The sequence below is a fragment of the Sebastes umbrosus genome, chromosome 21, assembly GCF_015220745.1.
Source record: "Sebastes umbrosus isolate fSebUmb1 chromosome 21, fSebUmb1.pri, whole genome shotgun sequence".
Taxonomy (NCBI): domain Eukaryota; kingdom Metazoa; phylum Chordata; class Actinopteri; order Perciformes; family Sebastidae; genus Sebastes; species Sebastes umbrosus.
Window position 1 is genome coordinate 12,048,126 of NC_051289.1, and position 16,575 is coordinate 12,064,700.

A 16,575-nucleotide genomic window follows, 5' to 3' on the forward strand; every position below is an offset into this window, starting at 1 on the left:
TCTCTGAGGTTGTGGTCGGATTGATTAATAGTGTCAGAGAGTTTTGCAGTTATGTCTCATGACACATTATTAATTTCTGAGGAGTTCATGAACTAATTTTTAACTCCTGAACTTCCTGAACTTTTTCAGGGGGCCTATCTCTCAGGAAATTATGGCAGCAATTATTTTCCACTCGGGCACACCTGTCATTTACCTCTGATACAATATTTAATACCCAGGAGATTTCTTGTCACCTTACTGAAAGCTTGCCACAGCAAAGAGTCTGACCTTAAAAGTCTGTTCAATTATCATAACAAACTCAATTTATTGAAATCACTCCTTTTCTTTCAACCTTTTAGCATTATATACCTCAGTTTTGAATCTTCCCATCTTCTTTCATCTCTTTATGACTGTTCCTCTCATTTTATTTGATTGTATTTTAACATGGCTTTCCTCTCAGCATCACGTCCTCTTTGTTGTCCCTCTAGACTCGGAGATCCAGTTGCGTCGAGATATGGTGTTCTGTCAGTCTCTTGTTGCAGCTGTGTGTGCCTTCTCAGAGCACCTACTGGCCGTCCTCAACCAGGTAAATAAAACAACCATATTTATTGATAGGAACTATTGAGTTGGTAAGAAATACAGTAAGCAACATCATCCTACATAATAGCAAAACATTTGGTTTGATTCTTTGACTGAAGCTTTTTCTGTGTCCACTCTCAGTTCCACAATGCAGGCAGGGAGTCGGACCAGGACAGCTCGGACCCCCAGGACCTTCAGGAGGCCCAGGAAGCCAGCCGCCGTTGGCTGGAGCAGATCGCCAGCGCTGGGCTGCTCTTCCACTTCCAGTCCCTCCTCTCCCCCAATCTGGTGAGCACCAGCCTCAGCACTCAGCTAATCTGCTTTAACAGACACTCTAAAAACAGGACTTGCTGTCTGTACACTCATAACCATATGGATTTGTTGTAAACAGATCAATCCTATAGTTGTGCACAGGCAAGAAAAGGCCACTTTCACATAACTATACATATATTTGCATTATGAGTACAGATATTTTGGCTTTAACTTACACTAAATCTTTTATTACATATTTCCCTTGTGCCCCATCTAACATGTGTAGCACTCACATTCTGATATAAAACTAGAACAGTATACCAAACGATAACAATCATTTATCAGACATGAATCACTGGGTTACAAAAACTTGCAGGACATGAATTATGCAACGTTGAACATTTTTGTTCTGCTCTCTGAATAAGTGTGATGGGGAGCTGTAAGCCAAACAAATAAGATGGGATTTACCATTTTAATATCGTCACTCAAGATGCCACTACCAGGCTGCATGGCAGACACTAAAACAATACTAAAATGTGCTGAGTTTATTACACAGTCTGCCCCGCAGTGACTGTGTAGGGATGTGGTCTGAATCGTTGAGGTGTGCCGCTGATTCTGCAGAGCCGGATCCCACCGCCGACTTCCCTCATGTGTTACTCAAATAACAGACAGCTTCACCATTCGTCATCTGGGTAGTCACTGTTTAAGCTGGAACTGTGTGTGGGGGTTTTGCCACGAATGCTCATCTGCTCATCATAAAACAGCATTAAAAAATACCCTTAAAGCTACAGTTGGTAACTTTAATAAAAATAACTTTTTGTCATATTTGCTCAAACCGTCTCTATATGCTGACAGTAGTACATGAGACAGATAAAAATCAGGTTCCTCTGCCTTCTTTTAGTGCTCCTAACGCCATTTACAAGATTCCACCGTGCCCGAACAAAAACAACCAATCAGAGACGAGCAGTCTCTGACACAGCTGTCAATCACTGCTTGTGAGGCTTGTGAACTCAGAATCAAACTGTCTGCCTAGTTTGACAGTTTTCTCCGTCCGGTGGGCGATGGTTGGTTTTGGCTCGACTGTCTTCGGCATGGCGGCCGGGTCACAAACTCTCTCATTTTACTGCTAAACAGTACAATAAACAGCTATTCTCGACCTGGGCAGGTACTGCCAAATGGTCAATTGACAAAAGGTTGAAAATCCCTGCGCTAAAATATGTTTCTGAGAACATTTGAGGCGAGAAATAGGCATTACAATAACAGAATCTGGATTCATATTTGATGAGCGTTGCCTAGTTTGAGTTTGATCGCAGTTCGCGAGCAGTGATTGACAGCTGCCGTAGAGACTCCTCTCCTCTGATTGGTTGTTTTCTTGCAAATGCCATAAGGAGCACTAGGAGGAGGCAGTGGAACCAGATTTTTTTCACAGATTATCTGACAGTTAGAGCAAATATGACAAAATTATCAAAGTTACCAACTGTAGCTTTAAGGTTGAGTGCTGTATATTCATGAGAGTAATTCATCTTTCATCTAATTTTGAAAAGAAAGAAAACTTGAAACATTCCCAGGCTCAAATAGTCTTTTGATTTTGGTGTAAGGCTACTCTATTCTCCTGCATGAGTTCAATTCAGTGCAGTGAAAAGACCATCTAGAGAGGAGTTCATTATGAGCAGCCATTGCGGATTGCTAAAAGTGAGCTAAGCACACACCGTGACCTCACTGAGATCCATATTAACTTTTTAATAATCTCAAAGTTGTCTTCAACCACGTTAGAGAAGCTGGAACTCAACTCTGAGTAGCTGAAGGGCTGTAATATATTCTTCTAAAGCTGTTATTTCCTGTTTCTTTTCTGCACTTTGCATCATCAACCACATAGAAAAACATTTTTTTATTGAGATGAGGTACTTAGACTTCTATTTCTGTCATCTTTCTCTGGGAATTAGAAACACAGGAAGTGCTTTAAGAGTGTATTTTGGATGACCGTTTATTTAGGTTAGACGGCGGTGCGGCTTACGTCAGGTCCTCCTGCGCTGAGGTCTCTCTCTGTCTCTCTCTTTTCCTTTATTTCTCGAGACATTTCCCTTTCAAGTGTCCCTGTGGAACAAAACGGGGTCTCAGTACCTGCAGGTGATTCCAGTGAAATCTCAGCACGCTCCTTTTTAGGGCACCACATGAAAGGCAGCATGAGACGAACTGGGGACGCTGTGTGTGTGTGTCTCTATGTTCAGGGTTTTGTGTGTGTGTGTTTGGGGGAGTGTATTTATGTGACGCGCTTTGAGACAAACTTGCCCACACACCGGCAAGCGTCACTTGGCAGGGCGACGGGTATCCCTCCGTCACATGTCGGGCCATCTCAAATGTGTCTTTAGAAAAAGGACCTAATCCTCTTTCACCGCTACTCTGTTTATCCCTCCGCATGTGGTGGATGAAGAGAAGCGGAGAGGGGAGGAAGAAGAAAAGGGAGGGGGGATGGTAGGGGTGGTGGTACAGGTGCAGAGTGTCACAATCCCAAATATTTGAGCCGCTATCGCTGTTGCCACGAGCAGATGTGCTTGTTTGTGTACGAGGATGCCGAGTGCATGTTTGAAAAGGAAACACATTCAGAGATGTAATCAAACAAGCTAAAGCAAACATAAAAACAGACAAAGACGTAAGCATAAACACACTGTCATGTATGCAGATGTGCACGTGAGCATCTCGTCACACAGTTAGAAAAATCAGCTCCTTAAGCCACAGCTTGACGCTGTCGAAGATTTCTTCAAGAACAAGCTTTTGGGCTGTAATCAAGCTGCATAACGTGTACTTTTAATTTTGATACTCACAAACGTTATTGATAATATTCCTGTACTTTTACCTAAGTTCAATTTTGGTTGCAGGACTTGCAATTGCTTGAAATTATTACATAGTGTAATACAGACGGGTGTCGATTTAATGGAAAGCCTCAGGCAGCCGATGGTGACATCACTTGAGGAAATTTATCAGACTTCACACTGCTCCCTCTGGAGCCACAAAAGGCTTTATATGACTTTTTCCACATATGCAATTGTACTCCACAAGACCTGTTAATAGACTTTGATGTGTAAAACATTTACTGAGAAAATGATCTGAATGCTTTCTCCACCACTACACTCCTACTAGTATGCTATCTTTGTCTCCTCAGACTGATGAGCAGGCCATGTTGGAGGACACTCAGGTCGCCCTCATCGACCTGGAGAAGGTCACTTTCTACTTCCAGCAATTTGAAGGGGAGCCGCTGGTGGCCAGTACGTACACTGAGACTTCTACCTTACATTTGACTTGCATTTGTTACTGTTTTTTAAAACATCATTACAGTCTCATCATTAAAAAAAAAAAAAAGTTAACAGAGGTTTTAGCCACAAACTGTTCTTGCAATTTTGTCAAGTCTTGATTCCTTTGTGTCTGTATTATACACTATCTGTGTCTATTTAACCTCTTCTGTTGATGCTTTTTTACTCAGTAATGTGTTGTTTTGTTTTTATGCCTCCGCGCTGGTGACAGCGTTATGCTTTCGGGTTGTCCGTCCATCCGTTTGTACATATGTCCGTCCCATTCTCGTGATATCTCAAGAACGCCTGAAGGGAATTTCTTCAAATTGGACACAAACGTCCACTTGGACTCAATGATGAACTGATTAGATTTCGGTCGTCAAAGGTCAATGGTTAAGGTCACTTTGACCTCACGTCCGTCCCATTCTCGTGAACGTGATATCTCAGGTACACCTGGAGGGAATTAGGCACGTGTCTAACAAGATAAAATGATGAAGTGATGACAATTTGGACAGACATGGATGTAAACTGCAACCACGAGGTGGTAGTTTTATCGTATGTATGAAATCAACGTGCACTCAATGTTTAACTTTGCTGCCTTCTTGGCCAGGTCACCATCGTGAAAGACGTTTTATCTCAATGGGTTTTATCTGGTTAAGTAAAGGTTGAATAAAAAAAAGGTAAAACGAGCTTTGATTGAGCTTTAAATTGTGTCTACTCTCCTCTCATCTTCCTCTTCCTCTTCCTCTTCCTCTTCCTCTTCCTCTTCCTCTTCCTCTCCTCTCCTCTGGCAGACACGCCCATGTCATACCAGGTGGAGGGCACCCGTCAGACCTTGAAAGTTTGCTTCCACCTTGAAAGCTTCTACTTCTCCCAGCTGCCTCACAGGCTGAAAAACGGAGGAGGCATCAAAATCTACCCTGTGCTCTTCACTCAAGGTATAGTGAGCCTGGTTAGGGAACTTTAAGTCAGCAAGTAGTGCAGAGATGAAAGCCGCTTTATAGTAGATACACAGTATATGCAGTGGCTTTATCATTTTTATCTTTCTCTCTTTCGTGTCATCCCTCTCTAGCGCTGGAGAGTATGGAGGGTTACTACTACAGAGACAATGTGTCGGTGGAGGAATACCAGGCCCAAATCAACGCTGCCTCATTGGATAAGGTCAAACAATACTACAAGAGACTGAGGTTTGTTATACAAGACAGAGATATTACTTTGACACCACATATGCTGTGTGATGTGGCTGTTTTTCCCATCTAATATAAATCAAGACAACCTACCATGCAATCGGGCTTTGACTCTCAACGCCCAGCAGTGCCTCAAGGTGATTGGCTGAGAGAAACACAGCGGGAGTGTTTTATGATTGGTTGCGAACACACACTGCAGGGGCGGCAGTGATTGGATGAGAGTGCCCAGCGTGCCACCAGCGCTGATAGAGTGCTTCGGTGCAGCTGCTGCACTCAGTTACCTCACACCCCATTGGTTCGCCGCACACCCTCTGTGATTGGCCAGGCGTGGGTAATTTAATGAGGTGGAAACGGATACAGAGAAACAGACACTTCTGGGAGTTGAAAATAAGGGCCCGGCTTTATTTAATCTCCTGAATGTATGAGCGAGTGTCAGACCTATACGGCGCGCTGTCTGAATATCAATGCAGTTCCATATTAGATGCTGCCACCTTGTTTATTTCAGTGACTGAAAATCACATTTAAACCAGCTGTGTGTAATGTGATGCGAGTGCCTGTGAATGCACACGACACATTAAGAATTCATAATGAGAAAACTGCGTAATTAAGACCGAAGATGTGGCTTGTGAAAAATGTCCTATATTAGTGTAAGTGCAGATGAATCTATAGACACCTGATCCTCTTGAAGTTGGCTAGTTAGACACTCTGTTATCAGAGATCAACGCTTTCTATCTGTCTATTCAGTGTTAATTTCGTTAACAAAAACTCTGACGAAATATGTTCGTCAATTACCTTTTCTTCCATGACTAAGACGAGACGATGTCGAGATGGCACCGACGCCATTAAACACTAACGGTGACGATATCAAACATGCAATATAGTTGCCGGAAAAAAAATGTAATTTAAAAACATAAAAACTTTAATGAAATCTCTCTTTATTTGTGTCACCTTCTCTTCCCCGCTCTGTCACTCTCTCTCTGTCTCAAACACACACAACACACAACGCGATGCGGCGTCGCTCAGTCTGTCTCTGTCCTTCTCGTCTCACACCTCAGTCCTGACAGTTATGCTACTATAATGCATAGAGTTGGCGGTTTGCGGGTTTGGTTGGGTTTGTGTGGTTGAGCAACACATATTTTTACATGTAGGATGGGCGGATTGGCTCTCATAACAGACATACATAACTGCACATCATAAATTAGCGCAGTCAGGAGGATTTGAATTTACTGCAAAGCTGCATTCTTAATCATTCAACCTGTGTTTTAAATTAAATACAATTTTCTGTGAAATAAGTTTGACTAAAATGACAGAAATGTTATAATATAATCTGGAAACAGGACGAGATTAAATTAAAAAAAAATAGCTGACAAAATTAAGAGAGAACACATTTTGACTAAACTGGACTAAAACATTTTGAGTTGTTTTCGACTAAAACTATGAAGGATAAAAATGACTAATATGTGACTAAAACTAATAATCATTTTCGTTTTAAGACTAAGACTGAATACCTAGGAGGGCGACTGGTCGACACGTCGGCTTCAACTAAACATCTGCTGCTGATTGTGTGGATAATTAAACAGAGCAGAGCTCGCAGCAAAACTCCATCTCGTTATTTAGGGACAATCTGCTTTGTGGGGGTGGGGGCTGAATGATTTACAGCTTGAGCGGTCATGTGTCGCATCAGTACCGATCCTCCACAACAAAACATTAATTTACTGGGATCGCTTTCCGCTGAGAGTTTTTAATTTGTTCGTAGTGTTTTGCTTGATGAGTGAAAAGAATTTGAAGCGTTAATTTCTGCGATTTCTGTCAGATTTCCCAAAGCGCTGTTGTGGATACCAAATTGTGCTGGGTCATTTAATCTTGTTTGTGCGTCAGGCCTTCTATCTCTTTGTGTAATGATATTGTCTGGCAGATCTTGTGGGACTCCACCACCGTTTAATAGAGGAGTATTGGCATTTTGTTGTATCTCTTTCATTTTATTGAGCCCTTGTTTGCAGACTGCAGTTAGGACTTCATGATCAGTCTCTAAAATGACACTCTTCTAATTAAAATACCACAGAGACATTTATTATGTGTCAGGGCGCCTGCAGCACCTTTTTAATAAATTAAATTAATACATTTATATGTGGTTTAATCCTTTAAACCGTACATGCAGGACCCATGTGATTCAGAATAGCCTTTGTTTTTGTATGAATGCACGTGTACTTCACATTTCAGTTTGACCTGTACAGAAAGAGCCTAATTGAATTGACAGCAGAGGCTCTAGCAGTAACACGGAGCAGATGTGGGCTGACAGGCTGGTGATGTGGGGAGCGTTAGGGGTGCTGGGTAGCGGATGTGGATAGGCAGCGTGCTTCAAAACCCCAACTGGAGTGAAACTGATAGAGACTGTACTCAAATACTCCTTTTCAGCAAAACTGCAGATCATTTCAGTCCAAATCCAATCAACTCTGAGCTCTCAAGAAGGTATATATGTGCAGTACATAAGGAGCGATTCTTCATACAAGTAAAAGCCACTTTTACATTTCCAAGTAAAGCAAATGAATGATGAATGAATCAAATATGAGTTGCTGATTCATTTTTGTTGATGGACTTTTTTGGTCCACATCACTCTCCAAGTAGAGCTTTACATTCAACATTGCTGCTGCGTCTCAGACGTGTGCATGTGGAATAATACAGTGAGCACTCGCAAAATGTTCTCTGCTCCCACGCAGTAGTGTTACCTTGTATCAATCGTAGTAAAGTAAATATTCCCAGCTGGTTTTCAACAGTCGGTGAATACAGCGTGTCTCTCTCTGTAATGTTACCAGTAGTTTTTCTTTCGCCGGCTGCCATGTGTCTTTCGGCCGACCACAGACCAGCCTGTGATGTCACTCCTCTCTCCGTTGCAGCGTTCCAACCTCAGGCACCTCGTTATCCTTGGAGCCCGGCCACGGCAGTGTTGGGTTAAACCCACACTGTGGGCCGGAGCCAGAGGCTGAGTGACAGACAGAAACAGCACACGCAATACTGAACTGAATGAACTGCAGGGCCCGATATTTTTCGACGTTTTCATATCGTCAAACGCAACCCTGTTACACCTCAGGCCGCCGTATACATTTGGGAGCCCTGAGATAGTGTTGCTTTGGAGCAAAAATTTAAATTTTCTAGCTATTAACATTGCAAGTGGAGAAATTAAAGTGATGACAATGAAAATCAGCACTTTTGGATGTTTTTGTGCATGCAGAGCGTTTAATGGTGAAATTCAAAAGCAAAAAGAAACAATTTTTTAATATACAGGCACTTTCTTTTTTCGTTTTTGTCTTGCTCCCCCACTGACGCCTTTGCCAGCGTGCATTGTGGGCGTTATCCAGTTCCAGACCAGTAAATGATACCACTGTAAGGGTTAGTGTAAGATTTCCCAACAGCCTCTCTGTCTTTCACTTTCCATACCCACACCAAGATGCAGTATGATCCGAGCAAAGCCATACTGCCTGCCTGATGAAGTCACTCAAGTCTTCCGCAAAACATAAACTCACGGGCCAAATCACAAGCACATGGCTGGTACACAGAGCCAGAACACGCACCCACGTTTTCAAGCTTTCATAAACCATCTCAGCTGCGTTTACTGTAGATAGAAGAGGTTTGAAACCCTGACATGCACCAATTCACGGTTTCCTTAGTCGTAGTCTTGTCGTTTCTCCTTCGGGTTTCTCATCACGCAAAAGCAGGAAAACATTGTTGAGCTGAATCGAGAGGATAATCTAATCCGTCTCATTTTTCTGTCACAAAAACTCCTCTCTAATAGGGAGAAGCAACATTGGAAAAAGGGCGGAAATAGCATGCTCTCAACAGAGAGCGTCTTTTCCTTAAGGACGCAGTGAGAATGGAAGAGGGGAAATTGAAAGGGGAATATATATTGCCAGAGCAGGTTGGAAAGACGGAAGGGATTTCAGGGGAGGGATGAGGATGATGGGCTGAGGAGGAGAGAGCGCAAGTGAGTCAAAGAGGGGCAGAGTGGAGAGGGGAAAACCCGAGCAGAATCTGCAAATGTATTATTCAACGGGAGAGATTATTGCAGGCTTGTGGTTTCATCTCATTCTGCTCTTATTGACAGGAAGTTTCAGAAGGGAATTGGGTTTTCCTTTAACTTTGCTATCGATTTAAGGAGCCTGGTACATACAGCAACGTGAAAGCATTAAGAATAAAACCCAACATGTTGTCTGCTGGTAAATTATATATGTGTGACATGTTTGTATATTGTGGTTTCAGGTGTAACCTGTGAGTGTAAGCAGCTGATGTGTTCAAATCAATAACTTCTGGCACAGCTGAGACAGAACGATTGCACTGCAGGCATTAGGCTTTCCTCCCTAATTGAAATGCATTTGGCAGTAGTGGGGACATGTTTTGGCACTGCATCACAAGGCAGTTGTGAAAATTTCCACATCTCATGGTGCAAGTCCCCTTTGATAAAAAAAACAAAACGCTTGATTTATGTGGATATTAAAATTCTACGCAGTCTGACAAATGGTGTATAATGATGGCATGGTGGCGGAAAGATAAGCAATAAACTTGGATGCATAGCGCTGTCCAACAAATGTTATATATTATTACTGCGGGCTTGTTTTTTCATGCTTTGTTAGTTTAACACCCATCGGTCATCATCGTTGCGTTGCACAGATTCCAAGTCGTTTGTGCTCGCAGTGTTTTCTCTCCCATCAGCTATAGGGAATTGGTGATCACACCACTGCAGTGCAGTTTGTCTTGATTAAGCAAGAAATACTTGATGCTTATTGCAGGTCAGAGTGTCAGCTTCAACACAGCAGTCACTCCTTCTTTTATCTCTGTTGCCCCGTGGCTGGAGCAGAGATCGATCCTCTCGCTCTTGTTCAGACGTGATCTTGTGTTTAGGGTGCAAATGTGCTTGTTAGAGAGCTGCAGCACAGTTAATGCAACTAGCTGATCAGTTCATGACCGCTAACTCAGGTCAGTCTTATATACATCGGTATACACATCCACTTCTGCTTGCATCCTTTCATTTTCATTTAATTTATTTGATTTATTTGTTGCATATGGATGAACATCAGTATAAAATACAGGATGTAAACATGCAACCTTAGTCCCTTGGCAGGTAACAATATACAGATACAGCAGACAACAAATACAAAGTAGAAAGGACAAAATACATTATGCGACTTGTCAAGTTGAAAGTGATCACAGTTCTGATTTGCCTTCATCCTCACAAACATGCAACCACAGTACAGCCATATATACAAGTCTTCCTGACAGGTAGCTTTGCATAAATCATATTGTTTGCCCTACAAGGACACCTCACACACAATATATGCTCAAAGAACAAGACGATGGATAGCGTGACATCACTTCGAGTTGAATCCCAGCGCTCAGCTCGACATCAAAACAACACCACAAATCTGTTGCTCAAACAAGCATAGTCGCTTCATGTAATTGATGGTATTTCTCTTCCTCCCTGGGGAAGGGCTACGCAGCAATGATTAATATAACAACAGCTACTGCAGCAAGTTGCCACATCTTCCATGTGACATGCATAAGTATTGTATAAGCTGCTCGAACCGTAATGCGGCAGTGCAGCTAGTTCGCTAAAAGTGGGATTTCTCGGATGGCTGCGTCTGCAACCTGAGAAGCCATTCTTTCTCACAGAATGAAAAATGTGTCTTATTTTTCGCCATCATAATTGATTGTGTATATTATCCGAGCTTCAGCAGGGAGGCAATTGCAAATTTGGGTATTTATTTTTCCTAAACAGAAACAGATCTTTCTTCTCTCTGCGTTCCCCCCGTTTTTAGGAAGTGATGGAAATGCTCCAGTCTTTGCACCAGCAAAGGGAGTCCCAATTCACTGGAGCGCAGAGGAAGGGGCTTCTTTCTGCTCCAGCTAGTGTGCACTGAACCCCTGTTTATAAAGCCTGGTAAGGCTGAGCATCAGAGACACGGCTCCATTTATCATTTCTCTTTGATTCTGTCGTTGAGCGGCTGTAATGATGACAGTTCTGCACTCAGTGATGCTTGATATTGTAAAAAAGACCTTGACTCATGTCCTCTGCAGTTTCACCTTTGTAAAGGAGCCGAGAATACTTTTACATCTGCTTATATGCAGCGTCAGGGCCATAAATTTGTTTGCCATTTTAAGGCAGTCGCTAGCCTTGCGTTGTAAAATGTACAGTAACTGCATGGGTGTCCTCAGATGACAATGATTTAGTGGTAATATATCTTCTGGTTCTGACACTAAGACCCCATTAATACTAATCTGCTTTGAGTGTCAAGCACCGGACATTTGTTTCCTGGTCTTGATTGATACTAGTTTGAAAATGGCCGCCTTGTCCTTGATTTAAAGGGGACATGCTCATTTTGAGGTTCATACTTTTAGGTTTCTACTAGAACATGTTTTAATGTTCAAAAAACATATTATTTTTCTTATACTCTCTGTCTGAAACGCTCCGTTTTAGCGCCTGTCTCTTTAAGCCCTCCCGAAAAAGCCCAGTCTGTTCTGATTTGTCAGCATTTGCGGTCATCCGCTTCTGCGCTGTTGCTGTCTTCACAGCGTCACTGCAGCTCTGCACACACTGGGTGTGTCCACTACACGGAGTTTAGCAGCACATCTACCAGTGACTGTATAGTTGTGACATCACAACCTTACGAAAGTCCTGACAGCTCGTTTAAAAGGCACAGTTTCTGAATACGGGCTGCGTGCATTTCTCCATGGATTGAGCGTTTTGATCATAGACTGTATATAAGAAGTAGACGTAGTCACCGTGACGTCACCCATTGGTTTTTGGCTGTCGCCATCTTGGTTATTTGCAACCAGAAGTGACACAAGAGGGTGTAGCTAAGTACAACCGAGCGCTGAATATGACTGAAAACACACTGGGAAAGGGTTAAAATTGTAAGGCAAAAACGTGAACAACTCCCAGATTGCACAACGCCATGGTAGCAACCTGTCAATCTCAGCCACGCCCTAAAGCATACCTTGCTTTATTGCTATTTGACTCTACGTAAATGGGACCATAATTTACTAAATGAACATCATGCTGTATTGAAGAAGACTTGAAACTAGCGATTGAAACCATAAACTCATGTTTACAATGTTTACTGAGGTAATAAATCAAGTGAGAAGTAGGCTCATTTTCTCATAGACTTCTATACAATCTGACTTTTTGCAACCAGAGGAGTCGCCCCCTGCTGGCTGTTAGAAAGAATGCAAGTTTAAGACACTTCAGCATTGGTTTCACTTCTCGGACCCGGAGCTGCCCTCTAGTTTTGATACTTTCACAGTATTTATATAGCACCTAGATCTGCATTATAATCAGAAAAGACATGGAAATCTCACTTTCTACAATATGGGACCTTTAAATGTCAACGTGTGTGAAATAATGCAGGGATTTTATTTTGTCCCCTGTTTTAAGTTTTTAATATTACACCAAAAAACTAAACATGCCATTGTTACCTACTTACTTACTATATTAGCATTTATCTCAGGTGTGTTTTTCCTGATGGCATGTGCTCCAATAAGCTATGGTTGACATATAGCTGGTCATAAATATTTGGCGGGAAGTGTAAATAGGAATGAGGTGTGGGATAAGGAAATTACCTTTTGCACACTTCACACACACACTAGCTCGCTGGTGTCAGTGCAGAAACATCACCGTGTGGCATGTGAGGGCTCCTGGAAGCCCTCATTAGCTCCTAGGCAGCTCTGCCACACACTGCAGGGGTTTGTTGGGGATTTAATAACAGCAAGTGTCATTCATCATGGCGCTGTGAGTGATTTACATGGTCACGTATAATGTTATAAATCCTAGACACGTTACTTGTGTCCTCATGAATGAACGGATGTGAAACCCATTCCGCACAAGACTTTTTTTGAAAAGGCTTTTCTCGTGTCTCTCAAGGTATTTCAGGGATCATTTTTGTTTCTTTTGTACTTTTTTTGAACGGAGGATGTCATGCTAATGTGCCCATTCCCACGCTGCTCCTCTGAAAACATCTGCGCCTCAGATCCTTCTGCTTTGACGCTGCAGCTGACTACTAATGCTCCCGTGCTGTAAAGGGCCTCCAGTGTCCTATTGTCATGACGGAAGCAGAAACAAAGAGAATTAAGTATTCTCATTGGCCCTATAAAATACCACCAGCTACACGCAGAGCAGGTCATCTCTGGCCTGCAGCCAAATCCTCCATTAGAGTCTCATGTAAGAACCTGTTGGCCCTGTGTGTGTGGTCGGTGGGGGGGTTAGTTATTGCAGAAAGAGCTACAAGCAGGCTGCACCTACAGGTATGGTTTTCTTAATTTCCACTGAAAGCAAAATATGATATGAACAGGGGAAATGCTCTTAACAGAGGAAACCGAATGACGAGCCTGAATGCACACAGTTTCTGTAACCTTTGTTTTTGTTACTGGCTCACAGATGGTGGGTTGGCACAAAATTCCCCCCCAAAAAGCTTGAAAATTAAGTAGAGACGCTTACTTTAAAGTTGGAGAATGCCAGTGGGTAAGGACGAATTATAACAAGCTTGTGCAAAAGCCTGCGGGGGCCCTCGATGTCCTGCCATTAAAATGGTGCAGACGGAGTTCAGGGGCTTAAACCTGAGAGCCGCTGTAGATGGGAGAAGAAATAACAGCCAGTGGATTTAGACCATATATATAAAATATGTTCTTAGCCCTCACAGTGTTGTTTGCTCACCGTGTGTGGGCTTAAAATGTAATTTTTCATCCATAATAAATGTTTATAAGGTACTCCATTTCCAAACCCTCTGACAAAACATCATCAGTTCACAAGATGTAATGCAGGTCCTCTTTAAACCACACATCACTTGTAGTCTGACTCCTATTATTTAGTCATTAGAGACCTCCAGGAGAGTCGGCCCTGCTCCTCAAGCTGTGGCTGACGGTATTTTTAGAACAACTCTTACAGCAGGAGGATGAGATAATCAGCGGGTATTGTGACCTTGCTTCTGCAAAAGAGGTGTGCAAGGACAAGACGAGGTGGCGCTTTTATTTTGTCTGAAACAGATAAACAAATGCAGATGAAGTTGGGCAGCTTTACAGACTCCTCTCAGACAGATTCTATTATGCACCTTTAAGATAAAAAGCCTGAGCAGCCGACCGATAAGCAAGAGGGACAAAGGTGAGTGGACTCGCAGCACACAGTTGGAGGAGACCGATAACCGGCCGTGCCTGAAGTTAGAGCAATACGAACTCATTCAGAGCAAAGTTTTGATTTCTTTTGTGTTGTTGTGCTCTCTAGCGTTTTATCACTTCGCTCAATCTCGGCTCTCTGTGTGTTTCGACGTCTTAAAAGAATGATGTTTTGTTAGGAAACAGTTAGATCTAACTTTCATTTACTGCAGCCGTTTGTTTTTCCACAGCAGCCAGGCCTTAAACACCACACGCTCACACACATACAGACACAATATGGATGCCAGGCGTTTACTGTAGGAACTTTAATGAGGATTTTAAACATTTAGAGCTTTAAACAGTCAACCCAGCAACACAGTGGCCCGTTACCCCGTCGTGTAGATTGCTGTGCAAGTTTACGTGCTCTTTACGAGAGGAGTAGAAAAAGGTGTGTGTTCCACGCCGAGATGCGGTGTAACTCCCGGACTACCGAGCGCATCTTTTGAATGATAAGGCCATCTTAAACCAATTACATGGGCTGTTAGCTCCATCTGAACCCTCAGCAAACTCTGCTAGTAGTCGTTTAGTAGAGCACAACACAAGGTTAAAGGATAATTTGCCGGATAGGGATTAAATACCTGGAAAACTTCAAGAAGTGATGATATAAAAATGGGCAAGTTAGGTTGCTCATCGATTCCTCAGAACAGATGTTGCATAGTAGATTTATATGTGAATGAGCTAAATCATATATGTACTTTATGTGCATTGAAAAGCCCCAATTGATGCACATGTTTTTCCTACAGTGTGATAAAGTATACAGTTCATATTCACACTCAATGACTTCATTTCAACTCGGCTACTTCATAATCACTATAAAATCTTGAATCAGGGATGTGTTAATTAATTTCATTAATATTATGTCAGGCAGAAATACCACAGTCATAATGAATGCCTCCTTGGCCTGATTTTAATCACTTAATAGCAGAGTGAATGCAGATGTATGAGCCCTGCTTCGCTGATTCTTGTAAACAATCTCCCAACCCTCAAAGTCTGCCGTCGCTGAGTCTCTTAGATCGGACTTTTTCCTCGACTATTTGCAGAAACGTGTACTCTATGGGTTGACTGTGTGTTGTACATTATTACTGCCTCTGGCAAAGAAGTAATGGAGTATGTGATTTTATTACAAGGGGTTTAATGTGGTGTAGTGTATCTATTTTTAGCACGCTGTTGGATTACTGAGATTTGATGGAGTCACAGACTGCTGAGTCTGCACCAGTAGCACTCCACCTCAGATGGACTCATTGCGGCATACATCCCCTCTTCTGTCTGCATAATGACACCAGTCCGGTGCTGCCCCCAGTGGACGACAGAGGGAAATAACACCAGGTCGACTGTACTCCATGAATGAATGAGGCAATGGCATTTGGAGTGATGCCCAGGACAAGAGATGCTTAGTCTGTGTTTCTGCTGAGCTGTGCCCAAGTTACTCTCATGATTGATAGTCAGATGGTGGAGCTCTATAATGAGCAGGTGGCCTACTTTTCCCAGAAGTGCTCCTCATGACCTAATGGTGCAGAGAGAAGAATACCATAGTGTGTTTTTCAAGCAACAGAGCGTCTAAATAAAAAACAACTTGTGTGATTGTTAGTCTACAGCAGTATGTTAATACTTAATACACACACTGTGTTTTTCTCCCACTGCTGTGCAAATATCCAGTTAGAATCTCTGTCATTTCTCCCCCCCTAGGGCTTTCTACCTGGATCAGTCCAACATGCCACCCAGCTCTGCACCCAAAGCTGCCCTCATAGACAAGGTAAGAACAACCTCATGCTGCATTCATGACATCAAGGGGAAAAACTGAATTAGATCTTAATGCTGCAGCGTGGAAGTGCTTGAACGTGTAGCAACTTCCAGAATGGCAGTCGCAAAAGTCAAATTATATATAAAAATCTAGCAAAGAAGAGCTGCAGCAAATCCCTTGGCACACACATCAGCAATAACCTGAAATGGGACATCAACGCCAGACATCAAATGCAAAAAGCCCAACAGAGACTATTTCCTGAGACAACTCAAAAAGCACAGAGTCAGGCAGGGCCAATTTTACACATAAATAATCCAGAGCATCCTGTCATTATCGATTACTGTCTGATATAGAACAA

At 42.5% G+C, this 16,575-nt stretch overlaps 1 protein-coding gene across 1 annotated transcript in view; it reads left to right on the forward strand.

Moving 5' to 3' along the window:
* Window positions 1-16,575, forward strand: part of prex2 (phosphatidylinositol-3,4,5-trisphosphate-dependent Rac exchange factor 2) — a 97,974-nt gene that overhangs the window by 68,033 nt on the left and 13,366 nt on the right. The window contains exons 32-37 of the mRNA XM_037756849.1: window positions 468-565; window positions 700-846; window positions 3,971-4,073; window positions 4,892-5,035; window positions 5,170-5,284; window positions 16,163-16,229. Of these exons, the coding sequence (XP_037612777.1) occupies window positions 468-565; window positions 700-846; window positions 3,971-4,073; window positions 4,892-5,035; window positions 5,170-5,284; window positions 16,163-16,229 (674 nt within the window). The remainder of the gene's footprint in view (window positions 1-467; window positions 566-699; window positions 847-3,970; window positions 4,074-4,891; window positions 5,036-5,169; window positions 5,285-16,162; window positions 16,230-16,575) is intronic.